At 24.6% G+C, this 14,596-nt stretch overlaps 2 protein-coding genes across 2 annotated transcripts; one reads left to right on the top strand and one right to left on the bottom strand.

Moving 5' to 3' along the window:
- Positions 1 to 1,955: 1,955 nt before the first annotated feature.
- Positions 1,956 to 2,375, top strand: OCT59_002262 (uncharacterized protein; the record flags this gene model as incomplete). The annotated part of the gene is made up of 2 exons (XM_066144380.1): positions 1,956 to 2,069; positions 2,181 to 2,375. 2 exons carry the CDS (start codon positions 1,956 to 1,958, stop codon positions 2,373 to 2,375), a joined length of 309 nt encoding a protein of 102 aa, XP_065995546.1.
- Positions 2,376 to 14,071: 11,696 nt separating this feature from the next.
- On the bottom strand, positions 14,072 to 14,419 carry OCT59_002261 (uncharacterized protein; the record flags this gene model as incomplete). Its single annotated transcript, XM_066144379.1, has 1 exon — positions 14,072 to 14,419. The coding sequence occupies one exon, from the start codon at positions 14,417 to 14,419 to the stop codon at positions 14,072 to 14,074; it is 348 nt and encodes a 115-aa protein (XP_065995545.1).
- Between the last annotated feature and the right edge of the window lie 177 nt (positions 14,420 to 14,596).

Genomic DNA, 14,596 nt, shown 5'->3' with positions numbered 1-14,596 from the left:
ATTACTAACTTGTATAGTATTAGATATACAAAATATTTTGTGTACCGTATTAGTATTACCCGTATTATTTAGATATAGTATCTTCCTTCGGAAGAGTCACATTTTCAAATTATGATCAATAATAGATTAATAGAAAAGATTTGCTTTATGTTTTAAGTTTATTTTTTAAAAAAAAATTAATGTTACGATCTGTTCAGCTATCATCCAGATCTCTATATTTATTCAAATCGGATAACTGATATTCGGATCTTAAAATAATAAATTAAATTATTTGCATTACGATTTATTTACGAAGCCACCTAAAAAAAAATTTTTTATTTTTTATGAAATAGCAAAAATTATATGCACAATAATCTGGAAATTAAATTTATATACATTTTATTTATATTAAGTTTAAATATTGTAAATTATTTTTTATACAATGCAGTCACTGTACTCTTTACGCGCCACATTATTATTTTTTTTTAACAGAAAATATTTATTCAGCCATCATGTAACACAAAATATTAATGTTTTGAGTATCAAAATATGAAATCAATTAACAACGCCTGACAAAATTGTGTAAACATGGGATTTACATAATACATCTGTCATGCATAAATATAATTTATTTCCGTGAATTCCGTTAATAAAAGTAAATTTTATAAATTCTAAGGTATATACATTATAAAATATAGTATATATTATATATTTAAAATTATTGTTATTAGTAGTTAACTAGGACCCCAAGCTTTATATATAGAGGTAAGGTGCTGCCAAAAAAAAAATTACTATTAGCTCTACGCATTTTTTCAGGGCCGGAATTATGATAATGCCAGTCAGGTCTGGCCGGTATTATCTATAAAAGGAAAGATCTACATGATTATTTCGGTCAATTCTACGCAAACCCTTACCCTACCTCTTTATGTATAGCTCGCTTAGCTCGGGGTTTAGTATGGAATTGTTGAAAAAAATATTCAGGTCAAGAGACGCTAGTAGTGTCAAATAAATTATATAAAGAAAAGAAATTTATTGAAAAATGTCAATCTTAATAAATATCAGGTAAATGTAATTTCACTTTATAATTTATTACAAATAATATGATTTAACTGTTTAATAAATAAAGAATATATTTTTTTGTTCTTTTATTCAAATGTACATGTTAAAATTTCTTCTGTTGATTCAATTAGTACCCTATCAGAAGAGATTGATGATAAAGTAATTTATATGGAAGACTTGGAAAAAAGAAAAAAAGTACATGGTATATGTGGAGTATGTAATGAACCTGGCACAGGAAGTTATTGGTGTCAACCTTGTGATGCACAAAGATTTTAAAGAAATTTAAAAATTGGACTAGTGGAAATAAAGATATTGATGAATTAATACAACATTCACAACTCAATGCTCTACATAATATAAAATGTCTTGAATGGATACCTTTTATACATTTTGGGAAATTTCAAAATGTTACAAATGTTACTTATATTTACAGAGGAGGCTTCGGTAAAATTTATTCAGCTGAATGGCCTGAAGGATTTATTAGTTATTGGAATAATGAAAATCAAAAATGGTACAGATTTACAGGATAAAAATTAGCATTAAAAAGTTTGGATAATTCTTTGGATATTAGTACAGATTTTTTAAATAATAGGTAATCAAATAAAAAATTAATTTATTTTGTAATACATTTTAATTGGTTATTTTATTTTTTAATAAATTTTATTTCTTTTCAAAAAATTTTTATAATTAGATCAAATCTCATCTACCGATTTATGTTTGGGATATTGTTTTCTGCTATGGAATAACTCAAGTATATATGGAAATTTGAGAACTTTTTATCTAAATAAGCCTGAAAAATGAAAATGATATTAACAACAAAATTAATAAATTGTTAAAAATTGCAAGCGATCTGTTAGATATCCATAATGCTGAAAAAAGTTCATAAAGGCTTTCATTCAGATAATATTTTATTTAATATGTCAGCTATATTCATAAGTGATTTAGGAATGTGTCAACTATCAAATAACGAAGAAAGATCAGATAAAAAAGGAGTTTATGGAGTATTACCTTATATGAACCTGAAGTTTTACGTGGATATCAATATGTAAAAGCAGCTGATATTTATTCATTTGAAATAATTATGAATGAGTTTCGTTCTGAAGAAATTCCTTTTAATAATATTCCCCATGATTATACTTTAGCTGTTGAAATATGTAAAGGATTTAGACCGAAAATTTCTAAAGATATTCCAAAAATTTCTTGTGGATTTAATTATGAAATGTTGGGATGCTGAAGCAAAAAATAGACCAAATGCTAAGGAGTTATATCATATATTAAAGAAACTGGAAGAAAAAGAACATAAAGATGATGAAATCCGTTCTCAAATGGAAGAATAAGATAAAATCAGAAAAAGAAAATTGAAAAATAGATCAAATGGAAATAAGTCTGAAGGTATTAAAACTTATACTCAAGCAATTTATGCCAGTAGACTTTTAAATTTCAAAAATCTTCCGGAACCAATAAATTCTTCAGATTTTTCATCATTTCAATTTAATTCAGGTAAATGTTTGATGTTAATTATGACTTTTAATATTTATTATTTTACATTATTAATAAAAACGGTTGCTGTACTATTGTAATTATAGTTCAAATTTTATTTTATCTCTATATTGTTTAATTTATAATTTCAAGAATGTCTTTGATGTTCAAATTAGCGAATTAGGTAAAATAATTTATTTGTAGGAAATTATTTCTTTATTAATAATATTCTCGCTTAATTTTATAAATTATTTAATAATAGATCTTATTGAAATTAATCAAGAAGGAAATGATTTAAATGACGAGTCTTGAATTAGTTGATGAGGGATTACGTTATGTACCTTATCGTTATATTTTTAGTGAGTACGTAGATAAGCATGTGATTTAAGTTACTCACATAGTCAATCTACTTTACTCACTTTCCGTATACTCAAGGCTAGGAGTGAAATTTGTGTTGAGTTCGACCATCAAGTTTAACATTAGTTCACTTATTATATATATAACAGATAATTAAGTTTTATTTTAACGTATTAATATTTAATATGTTGAAATTTAAAAAAAAATAGAATAATTTAGCAGGAAGTACTAAATACTGAGGATACTATTTATATTAAACGCGTTTACTAATAAAGTCACGAATAAATTAATGGCTTTTACTATTCAATTTCTTTCTTTTTTTTTTGTATTAATATTATGCGATTATCTAATCAACTCATGATTTAGAAAACAAAATGAAAAAGAAAATAATATTCCTTTCACAAGTGTAATTAATATTATCGTCATTTTGAAAATGGTTGATGCTGTTATGTTTGGATGAAAAAAAATGAGAACCGAAAACCGGATGAAAACCCAGAAAAATAATGGACGAAAACCGGACGAATATTGGTATTTGAATATTTAATCATGAATAAATAGCATCAACCATTTTGAAAACGGCTGTAATAAATTTCACTTAACGTCAAAAACATATATAATAATTAACATTTTGTTACTTTTTTCCAGAAAAGTGATTTACTTTTAAAAATAATGAAAAAATATTTTATTAAATTTCCTCCTAAAACTTTATCCCTAATTTGTATTCACGTTAAAAAAAATATAATATATTTAAAAGAATTTCATTTCCTGGAAAATTTTTTTTTTTTTGCAATATATAAAAAATTAAATCCGTGAATCATATGATCACATTATTACTGTACATGATTGTTTCTGTAGCAGAGTTATACAAGTTTAAAAAACCACGCGCTATTTCCGATGTTTATACTTTTAAGTACAAAATAGAAATTATTTTTATCATTTTTATTATATAAACAAATATTTTTAATTGTAAAATAAAAAATTTTTTTCATGGTCAATATTCTAAATAAAGATTTTTTATTCATATCTCCGCTTATTTATATGTATTGATCCTAACAGGCGACTGATAGTTTATAATTATAATAGTTTTTTATATAAAAAATCATTAACAAAATGAATTTTATGTTATACCCAAAATTATAAATATAACGGTAAAATCAATAATTTAAATCCAAAATATGAAAAAGAATATTTAAATAAATAATTGTTTAAAGGTATTAATATTAAAATTATTAAAAAATTCTTTGTTTAATATTAGGTTTATATGATATTTAGTCCAATCTGAAGGAGATTACTTTTAAAAACATTTATTATATAATAAACATCAAGTTATTATAGTTTTTTTTATAAAAAAGCCAATCTTAATAAAAACTGGCTTATCGATTTTTCTTATTAAAAGAAGTTGACTTTTTGAAAAAACCTTATGTTTGTTTTTTTTAAAAGAAATGGCTTACTGAAAAACTACAATTTTTTTTAAAAACTGATTTTAATATTCTTGTTATATGTTTTTGATTTATTTATTTTTATCCATTTATATAAAAAATAACTTCAAAATGATAGTAATATAAAGCCAAATCAGTCATAGTTGCTGGAGTAATTCTTGATAAATTTTTAGGATTAGTTGGTCGTAAAGATAGTAAAAATGGGAAGATGACGATTGTATAAGATTATTAGGAACTAAAGGATCAAATATTGTCGTCCATTTATTATTAATATCAAAGTAATAAGTATCATTTTGACTAATTTGTCATAACACTACTAATAAGATTAAAAGCGATTTAATACATACATAATTAGATAATTAATGCCAAACATCCTAAAAAGGAAATCACTATACATATACGCAACGTCGTAACGTGTCTTTTTGTTCAGTACTGTACGTTCGATATTTAGCATGACGACCTACCCTATCCATATACTGTAGCTTTTTTTTCCTTTGCAAAAATTGTGGGATAGCGACTCTAAGCTAACTAGCTTATGAAAATTTGAAAGAATTTTTTCTATTAATAAATAATTATCTAGTAAGAATTTATTTATCAGAAGGTATAATATCATCCAGGATCTTTCTTTTTAATCAAACTAGTGTTGCGAAGTCGCAGTGACTTGTTGATCATTCGCCCTAATTGATTATTAATAACCAGTGATTCGGGTTTCGCTAATTTTGTACAAATTTAGGTTAAGTTTTTTTTTTTAATTGTATAATATTACATTATATTAGTTTCAGTTGTTTTATTAATATTATATTATATTTGTTTTATTAAATGGTTTTTTATTATATAATTTTAGTTATGATTTGTGGATTATTTATTTATTTTTGCAAATATTGTTAGCTAATAATTGATATAAAAGTAACCTATACGTGCTCAGCAGATTTTGTTTATCTTTCAATTAGTACTTCAAATTTTATTTTTTCAGAATATCAAATCTAAATAATAATAAAATTTTACTATTCAATAAGTTCCTTGTCATATTTATATAACATTTACTTGTTTTGATTATTAAGCTAACTTTATTCACGTGTCATGATCGGCAATAAAAAAAATTTTTGACCGAAATTTTGGATTTTCTCAACCCCTCCTATTTATCTGCTTAAGCAAAGTTATAATATTTTCAAATAACTTCCTTTCTATTTCGTTTATTAATATAAAAAAAATTTTTATAGTTTAATATTTTCCATAAGTAATAACGCAGTCAATTATTTTAAAGGAAACTTGCTGATTTATTTAAGATAATTTACAGTATCTTTGAACGTAACTACCTTGTCATTATTAAATTTTTATAATTTTGAATTTTGAGAAAATATTTATGTCATTAAATGCCAATTTGTTTTTACAATAATTCATGTTATTAGGGTTTATATTAGGAAAAATGATGTTATAATAGATTGAAATTTTAATTTATTGTTTTGTCATAACATTAATTATTTTTATTTTACAAACAGTTGAAATTTTTATAATCTTAACCTACTTTAATGATGATTATATCATAACTGGATTCATTCGTTAATACGAATTTTCTTCACATAATAATAATGGAAATTACTTCTTTTTATAATTTTTTGTACAGATTTATAGTAATTAAAACTAATTGGACAATACATTTTTTAAAAATTTTTCAACCTAAATAAATAATTTAACGTGATTGATTCTAATTATAATTTTTAATACATATTGTTACTGATAATGATATTGATTGACTGTACTGTGTTTTTCAAATTCAATAAAGTACCTGTATAGTATAATGATATAATTTTGGCGTTGATGATCGACACAGCTTTGAAATTTATAATCTTCTGTGATTATCAGCTGACTTCTTGAACGCTTTATTGTTTTTGCCTAAATTAAAAATAATTTTGTAAATCGCTGCTGTGCAACTGTAATACATTTAAATACGCCCTTTTTTTTTTAAAAAAAAAAAAAAAAATTTTACTCCGTTTAGATATAAAATTGAAGTCACATTTATTAATCCAATATGGAAGAATTTATGCTCAATGATGATATATTTAAGCAAATAAAAGATTTTGACCATAAAGACCAAGAACAAAGATTGTTAATTGATAAGTTAATATTAAATGAAGAATTAAAAATACGTTATAAAAATAATGGTTTATGCAAAGAATGTAAGCAACCTCGAGCTTCTTATTATTGGTGTCAATGTAAATTTCAACAAAATTTTAAAAATTGGACTAGTGGAAATCATGAAGTTGACAAGTTTATTCAAAAAGTACAACTTAAAGCTAAAGATTACTATGACGTTTTAGAATGGATTGAATATGATAGATTTGAAAATGTTGAATACTTGGCAAAAGGAGGATTTGGAACTATTTATAAAGCAATTTGGAAAGATGGACGTATAGAACAATGGGATTATGAGAATAATAAATGGATAAGAAGTAAATATTGGTTTAGGAAATATGAGAAGTTTCCAGTTGTTTTAAAATATTTACATAATTCTCAAGATATTACATCCAATTTTTTAAGAGAAGTAAGTTCATTATTTATATATGGTAATTTCAAGATATTGTCCTATTATAAATGTTAAACTGTCTATTAATTATTATTATGGATTTTTTTTTAGATTGAAACCCATATTATGATTCCAAATGATGGTCATATAGCACACTGTTTTGGCATTACTAAAGATCCAGAATCTAGAAATTTTATAATAGTAATGGCATATGTAATAAATGGTAGTTTAAGACAACATTTAAATAATAGTTTTAATTCAACAAAATGGGATGAAAAGTTGAATATTTTAAAATATATTTCAGAAAACCTCAATTATATTCATGAAAATGGGTTAATTCATCGTGATTTTCATTGTGGTAATATATTAAAAGAAGAAAAATATATTTTAATTACTGATTTAGGATTATGTCGACCAGTAAATGTAAAACCATCTCAAAATGAATGTAAAGAATTATATGGAGTATTACCCTATGTAGCACCAGAAGTTTTAAGAGGAAATGAATATACTCAAGAAAGTGATATATATGGATTTGGAATTATTGCATATGAAGTCTGTACAGGGCTTCCTCCTTATCATGATATTGCTCATGATAAATTCTTAACTATTAGCATTTGTCAAGGACTTAGGCCAAAATCAAATTATAAAATTCCTCAATTAATTCTAAACATAATTAAACAATGTTGGGATGCTGATCCTTTAAAACGACCTAAAGCAAAAGAGTTAGAAAGTTTATTATCTGATTTACGATATTCAAGTAAAAATCATGAAATCAATAAGCAAATTGAAGAAGCAGATAAAATTAATGAAAAGTTAAGATCATCATCATCATCATATACTGGTCCTATTCTTTCATATACTACAAATCCTCAAGCAGTTTACACAAGTAGACTTTTAGATTTTAAAAATCTTCCAGAACCAAAAAATGCTATTGATAACAAGGATGATGATAATTCATTTGGAGAACATTCAGGTAATTAATTTCCTAATTTAACTTTACAAAAGCATTCTTCGAATATTTTTTTGATGTATATAATTATTTTTTTTTATATATTATAGGATCAATAGAAGCATTAGATTTTACTAAACTAGATCTAGGTACTTATATACATTAACTTTTTACATGATTTATTTTTATTAATAATAATTTATTTTTCACTTATAGATAAAAATAACTGAATTAAAGAAAGGAAAGGGATCTTGGGTATAAATTTCTTTATTAGTATTTACTATTTATTTTCTTTAACATTACTACAATATGATATTTTATTGGAATATATTTTTTATGATTAAATAAAGTATTTATAAAATTATATGGAAAATAAATATAATGAATTGCATGTATGAATGTTTTAAAATTGTAACAAAATTAATGCATTTAATAATAATTATCTAGGATTTTTTATCAAAAAGCATAATCATCCGAGATCTTTTTTTTTAATTAATTAAATAAGAAAAAAAATTTTTCATCATTTTCGAGCAACGCTAATTCACTATGTTAGTATTAAATTAATCCAAAGATAAGATTTTCTGGTAATTTTTATCTTTAAGGGGAAAAAATTTTAGTCGATCATCCCATTTTGACCAGATTTTCGCCAAAATTTTCCCATTCCATTTTTAAAAATCACCACATGCACAGTTGCCGTGGATACGAAAAAAATTGCCTTTTTGGTAAAAAAGTCTCCAGTTAATCTTTATATTATTATGTACTTGTACATGTACATGAACATGAACATGAACATGAACATGAACATGAACATGAACATGAACATGAACATGAACATGAACATGAACATGAACATGAACATGAACATGAACATGTACAGTACATGTACATGTACAGAGAAAGTGAACATTCACTATGGAAACTTTTTGCGCTGAGTTTAACTGTGCTGCTCAAAAAGAATGTTAACTTGACAGATCATGAAATAGTATGTTGATCATTTTTTATTAAAATGTGAAAAAAAAAAATTTTTTTTTTAATCAAAAACGTCAAAAATTTGACGTTTTTGTGATTGAAAAATCAAAAAAAAATTAATTTTTTTTAATCAAAACGTCAGACTTGACGTTTTTGTGATTGAAAAATCAAAAAAAATTAATTTTTTTTAATCAAAACGTCAGACTTGACGTTTTTGTGATTGAAAAATCAAAAAAAAATTAATTTTTTTTAATCAAAACGTCAGACTTGACGTTTTTGTGATTGAAAAATCAAAAATAATTGATTTTTTTTAATCAACTTGACGTTTCTGTGATTAAAAAATAAAAAAAAAATGATTTTTTTAATCAAAAACATCAGACTTGACGTTTTTGTGATTAAAAAATCATTTTTTTTTTGATTTTTATTAGCTAAGAACATCAGACTTGACGTTTTTGTTATTAAAAATCAAGAAAATTTGATTTTTATTAGCTAAAAATGTCAGACTTGACGTTTTTGTTATTAAAAATCAAGAAAATTTGATTTTTATTAGCTAAAAATGTCAGACTTGACGTTTTTGTTATTAAAAAATCATTTTTTTTGATTTTTATTAGCTAAGAACGTCAGACTTGACGTTTTTGTTATTAAAAATCAAGAAAATTTGATTTTTATTAGCTAAAAACGTCAGACTTGACGTTTTTGTTATTAAAAATCAAGGAAATTTGATTTTTATTAGCTGAAAACGTCAGACTTGACGTTTTTGTTATTAAAAATCAAGGAAATTTGATTTTTATTAGCTAAAAACGTCATACTTGACGTTTTTGTTAGCTAAAAATCAAAAAAAAATAGTGTACTTTTGTAAAAGTATACTAATAAATTAATAAAAGATTTTTTTATAAACAATAGATAGTGTTTAGTGAGATTTATAAAAAAATTTAAATGAGACTTTTTTTTAATAATAGTTTGGTATAAAAAAATTTTCTAGGATTTTTTTTTTTTTAATAATATAATGGTATAGTACAATAGATAGATATAATAAAATTTTCTGGGATTTATTTTAATAACAATAGGTATGATAACATTTTTGCTGATTTTTTTTTAATATTAAACAATAGATTGGTATCATAGTACAATAGATTTATTTAATAAGATTTTTGTGATTTTTTTAATAACAATAAATTGGTAATAACAATCATTAACTTATTAAGTTAATAATTGTTTTTTAGTAAAATTTTTTCCAGTAATACTAATACTACTAATAGGTAATAGATAACTTAATAAACTTTTATAAAATAGATTAAGATATATAAAAAAAATTTGAGATTTTTTTAACAATAGATTGGTATAGTACAATGAATAGATATAAAAAAATTTTCTGAATTTTTTTTTTAATAATAGATTGATATAAATATATTTTCTGAACTTTTTTTTTAACAATAGAGTCATTAGATCAATATAAAAAATTTTTTGATAACAACAGATTGGTATGTTATAACTTATAATGGATAGATATAAAGAATTTTCTAAGATTTTTTATTAATACAATAGATCAGTTTCTGGAATTTTTTATGACAAATTAATTGGTATAGTACAAAAGATACTAGGTATAAAATTTCTTGGGATTTATTTTAACAACAATAGGTATGATAAAATTTTTGGTGACTTTTTTTTAATAACAATAGTAGATTGGTAATAGACAATTATTACTGCGACTAGTAATTATTGAAAACCAATATGATTTGCCAATTCATTATCAGTTCAGTTTTTAATGTTTTTGCAACATTTTTTATTGTCTATTACTAATCTATTGTTATTAAAAAAAAAACACAAAAAATTTTATTAAATCAATCCATTGTACTATACCATCCATCGAACTATGATACCAATCTATTATTGTTATTAAAAAAAAAATAATCACCAAAAATTTAGCATACCTATTGTTATTAATATAAATCTCAGAAAATTTTATTATATCTATCTATTGTACTATACCATTAAAAAAATCTTGGAAAATTTTTTTATTAACCTTATTAAATGTAATCTATTGTTTTATTTATATTACTTATCAGTAATATTAGTGTTACTGTGAACTATAAAAAAAATCTTACTAAAAACAATTATTAACTTCAGTTAATAAGTTAATTGTTTATTACCAATATATTGTTATTAAAAAAAATCATAGAAAATTTTTTTATACCAAACTATTATTAAAAAAAATCTCATTAAATTTTTTTATAAATCTCACTAACACAATCTATTGTTATAAAAAAATCTTTTATTAATTTATTAGTATACTTTCAAAAATAAACTCACTCACTATATCCAAAAGTACACTAGTTATACATTAAAAAAAAAATAGTTTGATGGTAAATATGATAAAGCCGAAAAATGATGATCTACGCCTGGATCACGTCGCGGCTAATTATTTTTTGGCTAACTTACACCATTATGTAAATATGTTGAGTGTAAATTAAAATTATTTATTTTTTCCATATTTTTTTTCTTTAGGTTCAGTCAGGGATCTCATATGATGTAGAAGTAATTTGGACATTCTTAGCAGATACAGAATTTCCTTCCTTTTTTTTTGTTTTTTTTTTCGAGTAGAACTTCAAATTTATTACTAAATTTATTTTCAAAACATGGCAGATTTGATATTTTTGATTGGCCAGATTGGCCAGATTGGCCACATGATCGTGTCATATTTATTTGTTTATCGAACAGTATAGGCAGTATAGGTTCGAGTTTTGTTTCCTTGGCTCTTTCAGTCTTAAGGTATTTTTCTTTTTTTCTTTTATTTTTATTTCTAAACTTACATTCATACACTTTGTTTCTTACTAACTCTATTTCATTATTTTTAGGTCCTTTAGAGTTTAGTCCTTCCGGTTCTGCAATTAAGGTTCAGTTGTTTTTCACTTTACATTTCATTTCGTTTCTTATTTTTTATTTTTTATATTTTGTTTCTGTTTCATATTTCGGTTTTCACTAATTTTATTTCATTTTTTTTTAGATTTTTAATTCTTCCAGTTCTACAATTAACAAAGGTATGTTTTTATTTATTATTATTTTTTTTTTATTTTGTTTCTATTTTATGTTTTGTTTTTTACTAGCTTCATTTTTTTACTTTATCAGTTATGGTTTTATTTTTTATTTTGCTACCCAACCGATTACTTTTTTATTTTTTGTCTCTCATCATTTTTCGCCTCTTATTACTTCTCATTATTTCATCCTTTTCGTCTCCCATTATTTTCTATTACATCTTTTCATTTCCATAATTTCTTTTTCTCTCCTGTTTACTTTCCATCACTTCTTTTCGTCACCTATCACTCCTTTTCACCTCTTTTCGTCTCCCATCACTCATCTCCCATCATGTCCTAACTTCTTATTACTCTTTTTTACTTCCTTTTCATCTTCTATTACATTTCATTATTCCATTGTTATTTCATTTTTTTTATTAGCATCTTTCTTCTTGATCATTGTAATTTACTTATCTTTTCTTTTATTTGCAAATAAAATTTCATTAGATAAAAATTATTTTGAATAAATATGCTTACAAAAATATTTTTTTTTAAAACATCTTTTGTGATAAAATTTTAAGTATAGCCGATCAAAAATTGGCTAACTAAGTTAAATTTATTTATTTACTACACCCACCTGCCAAAAGTATCCGGACACTTCTAAAAAATGACCATTAAATCACATTATTTCGACGTCTAGTGATCAGAATTTAACGATTTATGATTCATTGGATTCGTCTAATTGAGACGCATCTAACCACAGTATTTTCAAGTCTGTAAGTTCAATAGATCAGAAGTTATTGCTGAATGTCTAAAAACAGTAAAATGCAAATAACTTTTGATCCATCAATTCTAGAGACATGAAAATAATAGATACAATGTACCTTAACAAGATAAATCTAATGAATCATATTTCATCATTCTAAGTTTAATAGGGAAGAAAACATTGTGAAATTTGTATTTGCTAAAGTTTTAAAGATAAAAAATGAATTACTTCATAAAGTTAAATCACATTATTTCAATAACCAGTGAACAGAATCTAATTATTTATGATTCAATGAATTCATATTATCAAGATACATCTAATTACAGTGTTTTTATGTCTCTAAATTTGATGGGTCAGATGTTATTCTCAACAGTAAAATGCAAATAATTCATTATTCACTTTTAAAAATTTGACATATACAAATTTCAAAACGTTTTCTTCTCTATTGAACTTAGAAAGATGAAATATGATTCATTAGATTTGTCTTGTTAAGATACATGGTATCTATTATTTTCACGTCTCTAGAATTGATAGATCAAAAGTTATTTGCATTTTACTATTTTTAGACATTCAGCAATAACTTCTGATCTATTGAACTTACAGACTTGAAAATACTGCGGTTAGATGCGTCTCAATTAGACGAATCCAATGAATCATAAATCATTAAATTCTGATCACTGGATGTCGAAATAATGTGATTTAATGGTCATTTTTTAGAGGTGTCCAGATACTTTTGGCAGGTGGGTGTATTTATTTTATTTCAAGAGTAGTAATCAATATCTATTACATTAACAGCATATATACATGAAGGTAAACATAGAGCCTATTCAGGTAATTAGAATGTCGAATCTCATCCCACAAAGAGGCTAAGCAGGACCTCATCCTTCGAACTATACTATATCAACAGGAGAACTATGCTACTGCCAACATTTTACGAGCATAAAACAATCCAAGAGACCAAAGACCACCAGACCCGTATTTTCTTTCACCCGGAGGCATTACCAGTAGATACAGTAAGAGGTAAAATGATTCACACTATTTTAAGTTGTTTAAAAAAGGGTAAAACTACTAATAGAATTTAAAGCTAACAGGTATAATGTGGACTCAGAGAGAAATAATAAATATTTAGATGATGGTCCAGCAAATGATGAGTCCGATATAGAAGAGTCATAGGCTGAACAGGGTTTTTTGTTACCGGGACTGGAAATTCTTTGTAAGGGTTTGAAGTTTGAATCATTAATCAAATTAATATAAATCAGAGAACCAATCTATATGTACTACGGTATGTTCATCTGATGATACTAAATTATCGGGACTATTATGTTGTTTTTTATCTATATGAGAAGTTTCATGTTAACATGTCATTTGAGAGGCGAACTTCAAGTTCATGAGTGTCATCAAAAGTTTCTATAACTTTGAAGTATTGGTAATGTCAACCGTAAGAAGTGTTATAGAAGCCACGATCAAAAATTTCTTTAAAATTATTTGTAAAGTCACAAAATTTACATTTCAGGTGTGCACGCTTACTAGCATTTATAGTTACTCCAAAACAATATTTGAAGTTCTCATTTGCTTGAAATATTTATTGCGCAAATCTTTGAGATAAGTTTCTTTGAGTCCACATCTTTCTAAGTGTTTAAGCGAGGTGCCATGATAACACGCTTTATCTTCGCCAAAGTTTTCATCATGATGTTTTCTAATTAGGTCGCAGATGTGTTCATCTTCTGCTTCCTGTTCAGGGTCAATAGGTTCATCTTCAAAATTTAACAGGGAATCATCGTCAGGTTCAATTTGTAAAAGTCTTTCGACATAAGCTGAAAGAGTTTGAGGATCATCTGCAATCGCAAGCAATTCATCATCTTCTGGTGAACTAGAAGAGGGCGCCATAGGGTTTCATATGATTGTAGCGCTATTGATGTAGAATTAGTATCTGGTAGTTCTGTCAGCGAGATAGAAGTTTCTTGAGAAAGTTTTCTGCGATGATGATCATTTTGCAATTCAAAATGTGGAGTATTGAAGGAATAAATATTAACAGTTGTTCGTAAGACGTTCATCGCTATATTG

This window comes from Rhizophagus irregularis, chromosome 10, assembly GCF_026210795.1.
Source record: "Rhizophagus irregularis chromosome 10, complete sequence".
Lineage (NCBI taxonomy): Eukaryota > Fungi > Glomeromycota > Glomeromycetes > Glomerales > Glomeraceae > Rhizophagus > Rhizophagus irregularis.
The sequence above is the reverse complement of the archived record's forward strand: the minus strand, read 5'-3'. Positions and strand labels throughout refer to the sequence as shown.